This window comes from Battus philenor, unplaced genomic scaffold (genome assembly GCF_028537555.1).
Source record: "Battus philenor isolate CCGP_79_NKW_IND1 unplaced genomic scaffold, ilBatPhil1.0.hap1 SCAF_18, whole genome shotgun sequence".
NCBI lineage: Eukaryota > Metazoa > Arthropoda > Insecta > Lepidoptera > Papilionidae > Battus > Battus philenor.
This window is the reverse complement of record NW_027181680.1, coordinates 3,292,017-3,306,281: the sequence shown is the minus strand read 5'-3', so window position 1 is coordinate 3,306,281 and position 14,265 is coordinate 3,292,017. Positions and strand designations below refer to the sequence as shown.

The 14,265-nt window shown below is 33.7% G+C and overlaps 1 protein-coding gene across 1 annotated transcript; it reads left to right on the top strand.

Moving 5' to 3' along the window:
- The first annotated feature begins 6,490 nt into the window (after positions 1-6,490).
- LOC137920451 (UDP-glucosyltransferase 2-like) lies at positions 6,491-13,806 on the top strand. Its single transcript, XM_068763817.1, has 8 exons — positions 6,491-6,643; positions 7,640-7,727; positions 8,950-9,142; positions 10,148-10,345; positions 10,579-10,798; positions 11,788-12,007; positions 12,564-12,783; positions 13,536-13,806. Exons 1-8 carry the CDS (start codon positions 6,491-6,493, stop codon positions 13,804-13,806), a joined length of 1,563 nt encoding a protein of 520 aa, XP_068619918.1.
- The last annotated feature ends 459 nt before the right edge of the window (positions 13,807-14,265 follow it).

Genomic DNA, 14,265 nt, shown 5'->3' with positions numbered 1-14,265 from the left:
CATGTCAACTATTGCATTTACTTGAGAACAATTCGCTCCAGGATGATACAAAAGCCGCATCAAATTTGTACATTGTTTGCGATTATTATAACAACATGTTTCCCCGCAAATCCAAAAGATTTGTGGATTAAGTATAGAGATGATATGTCTGAGGATAATTTGCATTGTGTGCGCCGTCAAACTTTGAATCATACACTACAAATGACTGTAGAAATTACAATGAGACATTGATCATGATAGAAGATATGTATCTATTGATGGCAAAAAAAGTATTTTCGTGTTTGGGAATCACAGCACCAAATCGTCATATGCACGATGCATTAAAAAACGACTTGCAAAGAGAGCAACAGTATGATATTGAAGTATTGGCTGAAACAGTTTGTACAAATGTTGCACAATTAAATCAACAACAAAAAATTGCGAACAACACTTTGATAGAAGCTGTGAACAGTGGATCTGGTGGAATTTATTTCCTTGATGCTCCCAGAGGAATCATAAAAACGTTCTTAATTTTATTGCTTTTAGCGAGGATCAGATCGCGAAATGATATTGCTCTAGCGTTGGCTTCATCTGTAATAGCTGCGACTCTGCTAGAAGGCGGGCGAACTGCACGTTCTGCCTTAAAATTAACATTAAACATGCAAATCACCGAAACATCAATTTGCAACATCGCCAAAAATAGCGTAATGGCCAAGATCCTACAGATATGCAAATTGATTGTTTGGGATGAATGCACAATGTCCATAAAAGGTCACCGGAGGCACTGGACAGTACATTGAAAGACCTTCGTGACAACTAAAGTATTTTTGGTGGGGCCATGACTCTTATCAGATGATTTTTGTCAGACTCTTCCAGTTATGATGAACTAAATGCATGCCTAAAATCATCGAATTTGTGACAGTATTTAAAGATACCCCAATTAACAACTAACATGCGAGTATTTTTGCAACGAGATGAAACTGCGAATATGTTTGCGATGCATTTGTTAGACTTGGAAATAATAAAGTTGCAGTTGGACACCTAGACCGGATTCGTCACGTTACCCACAGATTTCTGTCACTTCACAGACTCAAAAGAGGAGCTTATTCAGCTTGTTTTACCAAATATAGCGCAAAAGTTCAATAACCATAATTGGCTGGTTAAACGAGCAATATTGGCGGCGAAAAATAAAGATGTCGAGAATCTCAATGCGACCATTCAGAATTTTCTTTCAGGACAGTTGGTTTGCTTCAAATCAGTCGACACCGTCATGTCCCAGGTTGCCGTAGTCCACTATCCCACAGAGTTTTTAAATTCACTGGAACTGTCTGGATTACCACCTCACACTTGTCATCATGCTACGTAACATTAATCAACCTCGACTGTGCAACGAAACAAGACGCCTGTCAAAAAGCTGATGAGTAACGTCATTGAGGCAACAATCATAAAAGGAAAATACAAAGGAGAGGATGTCTTGATCCTGCGGATACCGATGACTCCACCGGATTTACCATTCGATTTTAAACGCTTACAATTTCCAGTATGGCCTTTGCGATGACCATAAATAAATCGCAGGGACAGTCGTTAGAAGTTTGCGGAATTAACTTGAAGTTTCTCTGTTTCGCGCATGGACAATTATACGTTGTGTTCGCGCGTTGGAAGACCGTCTTCTTTGTTTATTTACGTAGCACAAAACAAAAAAAATGTAGTTTATGAGAAAGCTTTAAATTGATTTACAAACTGTAACATGGCAGTGTGTGTCTGTCAATATCAAATTTAAACCTTATTAATAGCCAGTATTTCAGGAAAACTCTATTTTGTAATTAAGCAATATGTGTCGAAAATGATAATAAAACTTCGTGCTTCATTTAAAAAATATGCTTTTTTCATTAAATACTGATTCAATTTATATGCTTTAAAATTATTTTATACAATAGTTTAGGTATCTTATTTATCGATTGAGGCAGTACGATGTCTGCCGGGTCAGCTAGTAACATAAAGAAATTCTTGATAAACATATCGGCCAGACTACGTTGTAAATAACTTCATAAGTTTTGTAAATTGATTGACTAATTAAATTATTACTTATGGAGCTTTATATTTTATGATTACATAGATAAAATCCTTTAGGTTCACGGACCCTTCCGCTCTGTGAACTCCTCTCAGATGTAGCTGTTAAAGCCTTCGGGCACGTACTTCTACAGAGAATATGCAAGTTAAAATCCTTGATAATATGCCGGCGAGATCGCGCTATAAAATCGCGTAACTCGAAAATTAATTATAGAAAAAATTACGAAATATGTGTCTTACATATTTCGTAAACAAGTGATTTAAGATTTTGAGTAAACAAGAGAGTGGTATAAATAAGGATGTGCCGACGGCACTAAAAACATTAATTTTGTTAATCAAGACGTTGTTAGTACAATAAAAGAATATTCTTCGAAATCGTTGCAAACCCTGTCCTACAACAAGATAAGTACGAGAGGTCAGGAAAGGAAACTTTCTGGTTAACACACATTCTCTCGCATCGTGAATGCGCATACACACACATCTATAAACACACTGACAACTTATTTCATCTTTATTATTTTGTTTTTTGAGATTGACTACTATGTTACTACCTATAGGTGCGCGTAGCTAACGGCAGAACTATTATTCTAATTACTGCAAAAAGCAAGAATCACAGATCACATCATCACACATCAACAGAACAGAAAAACAAAGATAAGCATCTATAACCTTGATTCACGGATTGTCCTCTTAATATTTTATATAAGTTGCAATCTATAAATAGCCCGTACACTGCTCTTTAATATCGGTTTGTATTTATTATGTAAGTTTCAAGGTGACCCGGATAGTAATGATGAGTATGCTCGGAGTTGTACTGCGAGATCGAATCAATCAGGAAGTCTGCAGTAGAACTAAAGTCAAGAACGAAGAAACAAGAACAAAGAAGAAGTAGAATAAAAAAGATATTTTATTATCATCATCATTCAAGGCATAGGCCTAACCCAAAGATCTTCGCATTCAGCGACTTCCCGTGATTTTAAGTATCTCATCGTTACATCTAGTGGAAGGCTCACACTGTATACTTCTATCACCTAGTGGTCACGTCTCCAGTCTTTTTCGGTCACAATGGCCATAGATTGCCCCAGCGATGTGCCCAACGCACTGCCACTTTAGACAAGAAAATTTTCAAGCTACGTTATTGACATTATAGATTACACTAATCATTATTCTATTACTATTATTATTGTGAATATATAATAACACGCTTGCGCTACCAAGTTACTAAGTATAAATACATTAATTTTATCTCACACCGATACAAATCTTATGATAATTTATATAAACTATTTTTCATACTTGTTAAAAATCTGAGTCCCTCGTAGTGTACTATGTACATTTTCATAGTCCAACCTTTAAGGCGAATGACAAAAATGATTTCCTTTCTCGACGTGGTAGGTAAAAACTCCCTTATTGTTTTATGTACAGGATAATTGGTTATTGGTGCATAAGGTTTAAGTGAGTTGATGTGTAGTTTATTAGCTCTAAATGAATGTATAGTAAATACTGTTCAAAAACCAAGGGTTTTAGAAATAGAATACTGTATGAAACTTTATATAACCAATATGGCTTTTTGTTGAATTTAAAGAGCTACAACTTTCGGCCGTGGCAATTTTTGGAAGAGTGTTGAACTTAAAAAAAAAAATAATTTTAGCCAAGTAATGTTGCCATTCAAATATACATGTTTGATAATTAATCTAACAATGACTATACGTAAGAAAAAGCGTCCTCAAAAATTGAACAACTACCTATTAAAATTAGTAAATGTTTATTCTCTGACACTACAGACTTTATACCGCAAAAAGTTATTGGTATGTAGCATTCTAGTAAAAAAAAAGAATGTAACTTAAATCAGAATGATCATTTCTAGAGGTGATTTAAAATACACGTCAACCTAAAATATTGCTTATAAACGAGCTATATATTCATACATTTAAAACTTTACTCCTAGAACCAATCACTCTGTATATACATAAACAAAATAATTTGTACCTTCTATAAGAGATTTCCACCTGTATACTGACCAATAAATAAATATCTCACTATATGTCTCTGGAACTATAAGGCACAAATTTGTTAGAAATATTTCTTTCGCTTATTCAAGATCAGTTAAGATTACACGATATTCCACCGCAAGCAAGCCTCTTACTTTAGGATACATTAAAAATATATATATTTTCAAACGGTAACTCTTTTGGACCTAAAACACGTGTTTTTGTTTTAACTTGTTCTTAATTACCAAGGATCGTATTTATGAAATTATTTACTTACATTTTTTAACACAATAAGTAGTATTAGTCACGCGAAACGAGTAAGGGACAGCTAGTTCACATAAAAACTTAACGATAACTGTTTTGTATATAGCAATATTGTTATCGTTGCAAACCGGACCAATTAAAAGATTATTTGAGTTACGAAACGCTGGAAAAATTTAAGATTATATAAAATAAATGATTTATCTAATATATAAAATTCTCGTGTCACGGTGTTCGAACTCGAACTCCTCCGAAACGGCTTGACCGATTTTTACCAAATTTTACATGCGTATTCAGTATGTCTGAGAATCGGCTACTATCTATTTTCCATACCCCTAAGTGATAAGGGTGGTCCACCCCTAAATGTTATTTATAATTTTTTAGACAATTTTTTTGGTTTTTATTTTATTACGATACAGCATACAAAAATACATACAAACCTAAATTTTCGCCCCTCAAATTAAAAACTTTATTTTTTTTTTGCAAAACGTTTGCGGGATCAGCTAGTATCATATATCATAACTCTTAACATTTTCCTTTAAAGAAAACCAAAGAAATATTTTGAAAATCCCGGTAAAAGATATCAAATCACAATATATATATATATATATATATATATACATACATAGTCTTGCCATAAATATTGTAACAAGGGAAAACAACATTTTTTTAAATGTACGTAACATTTATTACTTTTATGTATTAATATAAAAACATTAAAATCTTTAAAATTATTCTGTATTAGCTACAATACTAATCATATGAATTGTTTTAGTGACTCCAAATAATCATGGCGTTCAGAACAAGCCTTACTTTCTAAAACCGATCATAAATTATAATTCAGTTGAGTAAGATCAGGACTACATGACTACACTCTTCACCTCTGATGAAGTCCGGAACGCGCCTTTCCAACCACGATTATGTGATCGAGGTTTATGACCCGACGCCGAGTCTTGTTGAAAGCACTATTCTTGTTTATTGAACATGGTGTTGTTAACGGGCTTAACTACCTTCTTAAGAATGGTATCTTGATGCACTAGTGCCGATGTTTCTCAAAAATATAATTCAGTCACTCCTTCATAGCTAACACCCCACCAAACCATCACTGAAGTCAGATAATGCCTACGTTGTACTCTGTTTACTAATCGTAAAGCTTCATTAGAACTTTAAGAATAAATACGGTCATTTTGTTTGTAAAATTTTGTTTAATTTTAAAAAATTCCACATTCGTACACAAAATTTTTCTGTGATCTCCCTTTGCGTACCACTTAAGCAGTTGTTATGATTTTACATTTGATAAGTAATCATCGGTGGGTCTCTTATAGGCTGCAAGCTTTTTTTTGAATGCGCGACGTGGTTCTGGATGCCATCTTTATCTACTCAGATAAAATCTTTTGCTTTGGAACAAGATTTCTTCGAATTCTTTCCCGTGCTCTTTAATCGCCTTTGACGTACGAACAATACGTAGACGGCTAAATCTTTTTCTGAAACAAACAAAGGAGGTTTCATTGTACATATCAATAGCCCGGTACATAAACCTTTGACCAATATCACGCATATGGAGAGTTGTAAAAATTGTTTTTGGCAACATACCTACTTCATGTAATACAATCACAGCGATTAGGTTCTCTTTATCATTCCATTCCCTTTTAATATCACAAAATATTTTACAATATCTTGGCGCGAAAATGAGAAAACTTAACATTGATTCTTATAACAGATTCCAAATTCAAAATTAATATTTTATTTATTTTTAATTATAACAGTATTTATAATCAGACTGAGCATATTTTTTAAAGATCAATAATACATATATCTTAATAATTATTACAGCCGTCACTTTTTAGTATAGTTCATATATTAAAGCTAGATAAGCGAGTCAGGACAAAATGATCGTCCCAATGTTATAAAGGATTAATGTATATCTAAATAGATAAATAACATACATATTAAATAGTTTAGAACCAATTCCTCTTAGCATTCGATCTAGATTTGCTAATCGTTGTAAACATTTTTTTTTAGATAAAAAATATTTTATCGCGTTATCTCAATTATTTATCGGGTAAAGACACCTAAAACAATTTGCTTCCGTAAAGCATACGTATAATACACGCGGTGTCGAATCTATAATACAGTGATGTTTATAGTGATTTAAATAAAAATAATAATCTAAAAAATTATTTCACGAGATGGCTTATCCTATAAGATATTTGGTAGTGATACTAGCCGTGTTAATTTCCTGTGATGCATACAAAATACTTATAATTTCTCCAATGCCAAGTAAAAGCCATTCAATATTAGGATACGGTTTGGCCAAACATCTAGTCAACGCAGGACACGAGGTATTCAATGTATTTTTTTTGTATTCATAATCTTTAATAATTAAGATGTTGGAAAAAGATTTAACGTTTTTAATACGAGTATATAAATTTGAATGTATTTGTAATGAATACATTTCGAAATCGTATTATAAACGAGGAGATTCGAAGAAAAACCGTTATTGACACAGCTCGAAGCGTGGATCATGACGATCTTTGAGGGCGTGCCTTGCAGTGGATATCTGTCGGCAGAAATTATGACGATGATGACATTGAACTCAGTTGTTTTACCAGAAATTAATGTTTTCAGTAATAATTATTAAAATGTAAACACCTCTTTATAATTAAAATAAGAACGTAAATATTGTATTCGTCAATTGTGTTTTTTTTCTGATTCTGTTTTGTTAAGAAATCATTTTTATTTTTGCTTCTAATAATTTTATATTTTAATATTTAATAGATTATTTATTTTCTGACTATGTTTTTACGTAACACATATTGTGTGTCTCTACAGATCTAAGATACACACCGAGAACTTAAAAATTAAATTAATGGAAAAATAATGAAATAAGATTTCTTTATCTGTATTAATAATTTAGACTACCATTAGATTTTTTTTACTAACATTAATTATTTATGAGGACCGCTGTCTTTCGTTTTTATTTGTATTTTTCTTTGCTACAAGTTTGTTAAGATAGGCGACACAAGTTTTAAACTTAGAGCGTATCCATAAAAAATCGTATCATTATTATTATTTAAATAATTTATTAAGTAAAATAGTAATTTTCGACGCATTTCTCTTTAGTTTTTTTTTATTTTTCCTCAAAATCTTTTCCCGTTACTTTTCTTTTATTTTTGTTTACAAAAATAACAAGGAGCGTCTATAGATTTTGTCAACAAAATAAATATTTATCGAAACAAATAACCCATACAATTGAACCAAAATTTATTTAAAAATAATTGATGACAATGTGATATAATTTATGAGTTAACGGTAGTTAATTAAATTAATCTTTTTAGGTAACTTTAGTCACTTCTAGTCCAAGCAATAAACAAAGAGCAAACCTGACTGAGATCGATATCGGCGATAAAGTACGGAATTCTTTAGGTAAATCAAACATATTTTTATATTACGAAAAGCAAAAACAGTTTGCAATTTTACACACATGTATATCTGTTTTGCTGCTTATTATTTATAATGAAAAATAATCAATAAAGGATTAGCGTTCAAAGTGAAGATTACGGAATAATTACAAACAAGCGTAGATTACATTTACCAATAAAGTAGTTGACAGTAGGTAGGCTACATAGAGCGCAGAACAAATGACCATTGGGGCTTTAAAGCTCTGGAGTGAGGACCAAGGACAAGCACAGCGTAGAATATCCACCATTAAGGAGGATACGGATACGGACTTGTTGAGGTTTTCGGAATAAGCTAGATGCAAGCCGCTTAAAACACTTCCTATTATTAATCTAGGGATGAAATTGTGACGGTAATATATTATTTATTACGTTCATACCCCTCACAGGTGTCTACTTATTTTTCTTTGGTTAATCATTATTTCTTTAAGATATCTACATTGATTAATTTATGTCTAACTAAATGGTTAACTGGTAGAGAATGCCGTCGTCGCATTGCATTGGACGTCGATTGCGAGGCATAGGTCTCCACCAAAAACACCGCCACTAGGACCGGTCTTGCGCTTCTCGTTTCCAGCGACTTCTAGTGACTTCCAGCGACTTCCAGCGATCTTAACTCATTCGTCGGTCCACCAAGTGGGGCCCACCCACGCCGCAGACTACCGGATCGTAGTTACAATAACAGAACCTTTCAGCCCCGACGGACATCGGTTGCACGAGCGATATACCCCGCCCACTACTGCCAATTCAGACGAGAAATTCTTCGAGCTACGTTAGTGATCCTGGTTCTTCCGCTCCACCTAGTACAACATAATATCTGTATATATAAATAAACCAGGGTTCAGTAATTAATACAAAGTTATGATTTATATTTAAAAAAAACCCGTATAAGCTTCGAGCGTAAGGTTCTGAAATGGAGACCACGGCGCAGCAAGCGTAGCATTGGGCGCCTACCCACAAGGACTGACCTTATTTGGGTCACAATTAGACGCTTTATGCCGCCTTAGCTGATAAATCAAAAGTTCTAGAGAACATTAAGTCTACTCATTAGACAAGTCAAGGCATAGTATTAAGTATTACTAATACACTGTTGAACGGTTCTATACAAAAGAAACATATAATGTTTCGTAAAAAATTTAAAGATTATTATTAATAATATACAAGCATTTAATTTGGTGTATTTATTGTAGACGATAGAGTGAACGTCAAGAGAATAATGGACAAGGAGTTTGACGTTCTGAGTCTGAGCTTCGTAATAACTACGCTAAGAGAAGTCAGCGTGCTAACTCTAGAACATGACAACGTGCAAAAATTAATTAGCGATCCAAAACAACAATTCGACTTAGTAATAGCTGAATGGATGTTCAACGAACTGTACTCGTCGTAAGTAATAAATGAAACCCAAAAAATATATAAATACATTTAATCATCATCTCATATCAGCCGATAGCCACCCACTGCAAGGCCTGCCTTTCTCAAAGATCTCCACGATGATCAGTCTTGCGCTGCCAACATCAGCTACTTCCTGTGACCCATGCTGTGTCTGCGACTCGTGGTCGCCATTAGAAAAACTTCCGACCCCCAACAGCCATCACTTGCACGAGCAGCGTGATTCGCACACTGCTAATTCTACAGTCTACGTCAGTGACTTTGATTGTCCTTAGATCCCTTCTTTTGACTCGATATCGCAGCAAAACTCCGAGTATAGCTCTTTAGCTATGGATATATATTGATATTGCTTGGAAATATATAGAAAACACTATAAAAACACTCAGTTATGTATAGGGCAATGGAGAATGTTTTAATGAGGTACTTCGAAAGTGACCACATCAAAATAGTCCGGGCATATAAATTAAAAAATTAGAAAACAAAATCTTATAAAAAAATAACCTAAACATCTAATATACCTTATTTAACAATGGTAGCCCACCGGTAGAGGACTTATTTATAATCGTAGGTCGCGAATTCGATTCCCGGGAAAGAATTTCAAAGATTCCCCACTTTGTGCATTAATTATATAGGATTGTCACTGCTCACAAGCAAGTTTACAGAGGATGGGATGCAACGTTCTTTGCGTACCATAATACCGCATTGCGATCGCGAACCCGCCTGCCAATTAATTGCCTGGCGATTATTGTATATCCCCTATTGATATCTTTAGACCTATCCCTATATTGGGTTGAAATGATGAATGACGACGCTATTTCATTCGTAATTAATTGTTGTATTTAAAAAAAAATTCTTTTGTAATCATGTAAATCGAAAATTTAAAGATATTTAACAATATAAATGTAAAACCTTTAATTAATGAAAAAGATATCTTATTACATTTTTAAATTTAGATGTATATAAGACAATAATTTCTTTATTTTCTTTTATTATATATAGACTCTCGGCGATTTTTGACTGCCACTTTATTTGGTTTTCATCATCTGAGCCGTTTTGGATGGTTTTGAGATTGATCGACGAGTCTCCAAATCCCGCCTACAACCAAGATATCCTCTCTATGAACGTGCCGCCATTGACTTTCGTACAACGAGTGCAGGAGATGTCATTTCAGATCATAGGCATGTTATATCATCAATTGTAAGTACCTTCTAATCATGTTTTTACATAAAATCTATTTTTTTTGGCATGTAAAGAAGTCTTACATAACCTTCTGTTGAGGACGCAACGAAAACGTTTGCCAGGCTCTTACGTTATATATACGGAATTAAAAAAAATCATGTTATTAAAAATAAATAAACTAATGTTTTCATGTACCCCTTTTAGCACGTCAATAATAAAAAAAGGTTTTTACAATTTCTCTATATGTACAGTGTATCGTCTCGCGTCGAAAATGAAGATTATGAACAAATCGTTGCACCTCTCTTTAAGAAAAGAGGTAAAACAGTGCCATCATTTGAAGAAGTTAAACGAAATGTTTCACTAGTTCTGGGAAATTCTCACGAGTCTTTGGGACAGACGATTCGTTTACCTTTAAGTTATAAAGCTATCGCTGGATTTCATATTGATGACAAAGTGGAACCATTACCTCAGGTAAAATTTTCCAATCAAATTAAAACCTAAAAACAATTATTATCTAAATATCATTCGAATTACAAATGAGTATATTCGTAGATGAATAAAATAAAGTTTTTTTTATTGCATTATCACTGCCTCTTTTAATGTAACGAAGCTCCGAGAACTTCTGGAGTTGTCTCGGCTCGAGCTGCTAGAACAGAAGTAGCCGGCTTGAAGTGGTAGAGACCAAGTTACAAAGCGCGCAAAACATATGGTTGCAGCGGCTTCAAAGTTCTATAATGAAGACCACGGTCTGGCAAACGTAGCTCTGGACGTCTGCCCACAAGGTCGACAAATCATTAAGGTCGTCGGAACGACTCCTTATTTCCGTCGCTTCCACCCGATCCTTCAGGGAGGCCAATGTGAATATGAGGGTTCTTACGATAAAACGATGATGACAAAAGTCAATACAGAATCATTCAAATTAATTAATTCTTTATTTTGATTTTGCGTTTCATTTTTTTGCTTTAAAAAATTGCTTTTTTGCTGGAGTCTTTTTAGTCATAAATACTTTTATAAGAAACTTATTTCTTCTATAACTAAAACATTACTCTTTGGTTTAATATATAAAATCTACAAAGAGATTATTAATTGTAAATAAACCTGCAGTTTAATTTACCGTCATACTAACTTTTTTTGTTCCATGTTTATTATGTTGAGAGCACATGTGTGTATGCGTGTCTGTATGCGTGTGTGCATTCACTATTGTAATAGCATTTTCGTCTCCTCATGTTAGGGTGTCGTAGTGAATATGAGATAGTTTTTTTTAAACCACATGTCAGTAACATCTGTAAGAAAGTAGTTGAAACTCTCCCTAGTTTTTTTCATGATAAGAATTATCCTATTAAGATATAATTTTGTAATCCTAACAAATATGTCAATCCTACAAAGTAAGATTAGATCTGTTACAGCTAAATCAAAAAATAATGCATTACTTTTATTAATAAAGAAGTTAATAATTTTAGGACTTGAAGAAGGTGATGGACAATGCAAAACATGGTGTGATATATTTCAGCATGGGCTCGAATGTAAAAAGCAAAGAACTGCCTGATGAAATTAAAAAAGAACTAATGAAAATGTTCGGTGGTCTTAAACAGACTGTTATTTGGAAATTTGAAGAAGATTTACCAAACCGGCCTAAGAATGTTCACATCGTGCAATGGGCGCCACAGCACAGCGTTTTAGGTAAGAATAAAATAAAATTATTTTAGGAGGGAAAAATACTTTATCTGTGTCCTCCATAGTTTATGCCTTTATCGGCATGATTGCCTTTTAGAATCGCCCAAGTCTGCTATTGGATCTTCTCAGATCAGATCGCATTTTAAAAAAGATAAAATACGTAAATAGGAACTTGTAACAGAACTCTTGTTGATTTTTTAATCTATTTCATTTTTGACTCTACTCTGCTTCGCAATGTGTTATAGTTGTGGAGAATAAGTAAAAAAAAAAACTCCACGACAACTTTTGAAAAATTTGGAATCCTCATATTTTTAAGAAGAAGAAAGTCAATATATGGGAGCTCAAAATAATTCCAGTTTCTATCAAATTGGGACATTGTCCTTCTGATCTTATCTTGCCTGTTGGTTTCCGTAACCAAGCTTCACTGCGCTCATTTTGCATCGGGTCGGGGTAATCTTCTCATGGAGAAGCCAGAAATCACTGTGAATGATAATATTAATAAATAAATATATCATAATTTCTACTAATTACAAAGATAATTAAATTGTTAATCTATTTTCAGCTCATAAAAATTGTATTCTCTTTATAACGCACGGTGGGTATTTGTCTCTGACAGAAACAATCCACTTTGGGGTACCTGTAATCGGAATTCCAGTATTCGGGGATCAGTTCAGTAATATGGTAAAAGCTGTGAACAAGGGCTACGCTAAAAAAGTCGATCTCTCCTACTCCATGGTAGAGGACTTAAAAGTCGCCATTGCTGATATTCTTAATGATCCCAAGTGAGTTAAAATTAGTTGTTAATTCGCTGTTTTCGCATTGACTTTTGCATAAAGGATAAAACATTTCAAATCATCATAATTTCAGTCGTAAGTCCAAAGATGGACATTGAGACTCTCCCATAGATTTCCAATAAGACAGGCTGGCAAGAGCCTGCAGCTAATATCTTTATTGGCCAACTTGGGGGAGAACGTCTTACGCTAAGCTTGTTGATCAACCTAAACTTTTAACATGCCAATCCCCTAGGCCATGTTGGTAACTTTTATTCGTCGACAGATCTACTTATTCTTAACTTTGACTTCCTAAAGAAATCTAATTTCAAATCACACGTCTCAATAGCGATAAACACCACGATAAACCTTTATACTTAATGAAAGGTTTTTTTTGTTACAAAAATAAAATATCCTTTCATTGCAACGTCCATTTTATAAAAAGGTGGCATTTCAAAAGCTCTACTTTTATACTATTACTATTTTTAAAAGGTATAAAAATATAAATACATGTATACAGAGCATCGAATCGTTTTAAATAAATCGCGTACCGTCTCGTAAAAACCTTGTACTGTTTTTGAATAAAATTGAAGTAAAGATTATATTTGTATGTATTTTTATATGAAGCTGATTAAGCAAATGCCTGAACATCGATAAATGTTTTTTGAAATTTCAAACACGTTGTTGGTAGTGAATATATTGGACTTATCAGATGTTATATTCTTATATCCTGACAATCTTTTTAAATATAAATTCTATTACAGGTATACAAAGAGAGCTAAGGAACTGTCACATATTTACCACGATAGACCCGTTACTCCTGGTGCAGAAATGGTTCATTGGGTTGAGCATGTAATTCGCACAGGCGGAGCCTTGCATCTCCGTTCTCCGGCCTTTGATCTGCCCTGGTACCAAAAGCTGTACCTTGATCTTGTAGCACTTTTATTAGCTGTGTTCATCTTGTTGAAATATTTCTTTTGGTATTTATTTGCATTATGTACAAAGGAAACCAACTATGAGAAGAAACGAAAGTAGACGTGTCACTATAAGATAATAATCCTTTTATTACTGAATGACTTCCATAAATATTTTAAAGACATTGTCCTTGATCTTAATTTATATGTCAATATTTTATACGTTATTGTTACATAAAAATAGAATATAAAAGGAAAATTAACCTATGTTTTTTTTTTCATTCCTTTGTAATATTTTAAATCTACAATACAAATACAATACAAAAATATGTACAATATCCATCTTTGGTGTAAAACGTCATCATCATCATCACCATCGTCGTCGTCGTCGTCATCATTTCAGTCGTAGGACGTTTACTAGACAGAGGTTTTCCCTAGAGATATTCAATAAGACCCATAGCAAGCGGTCTGTAATTTTCGAGAACATTAACTCATCTATTCAACTTCTAACTAGATGTCCTTCGCTGCGCTTGCTCCCCAGGGACCCTCCGTTCTGGTGCTTTGTGACTGCCACTGCCTT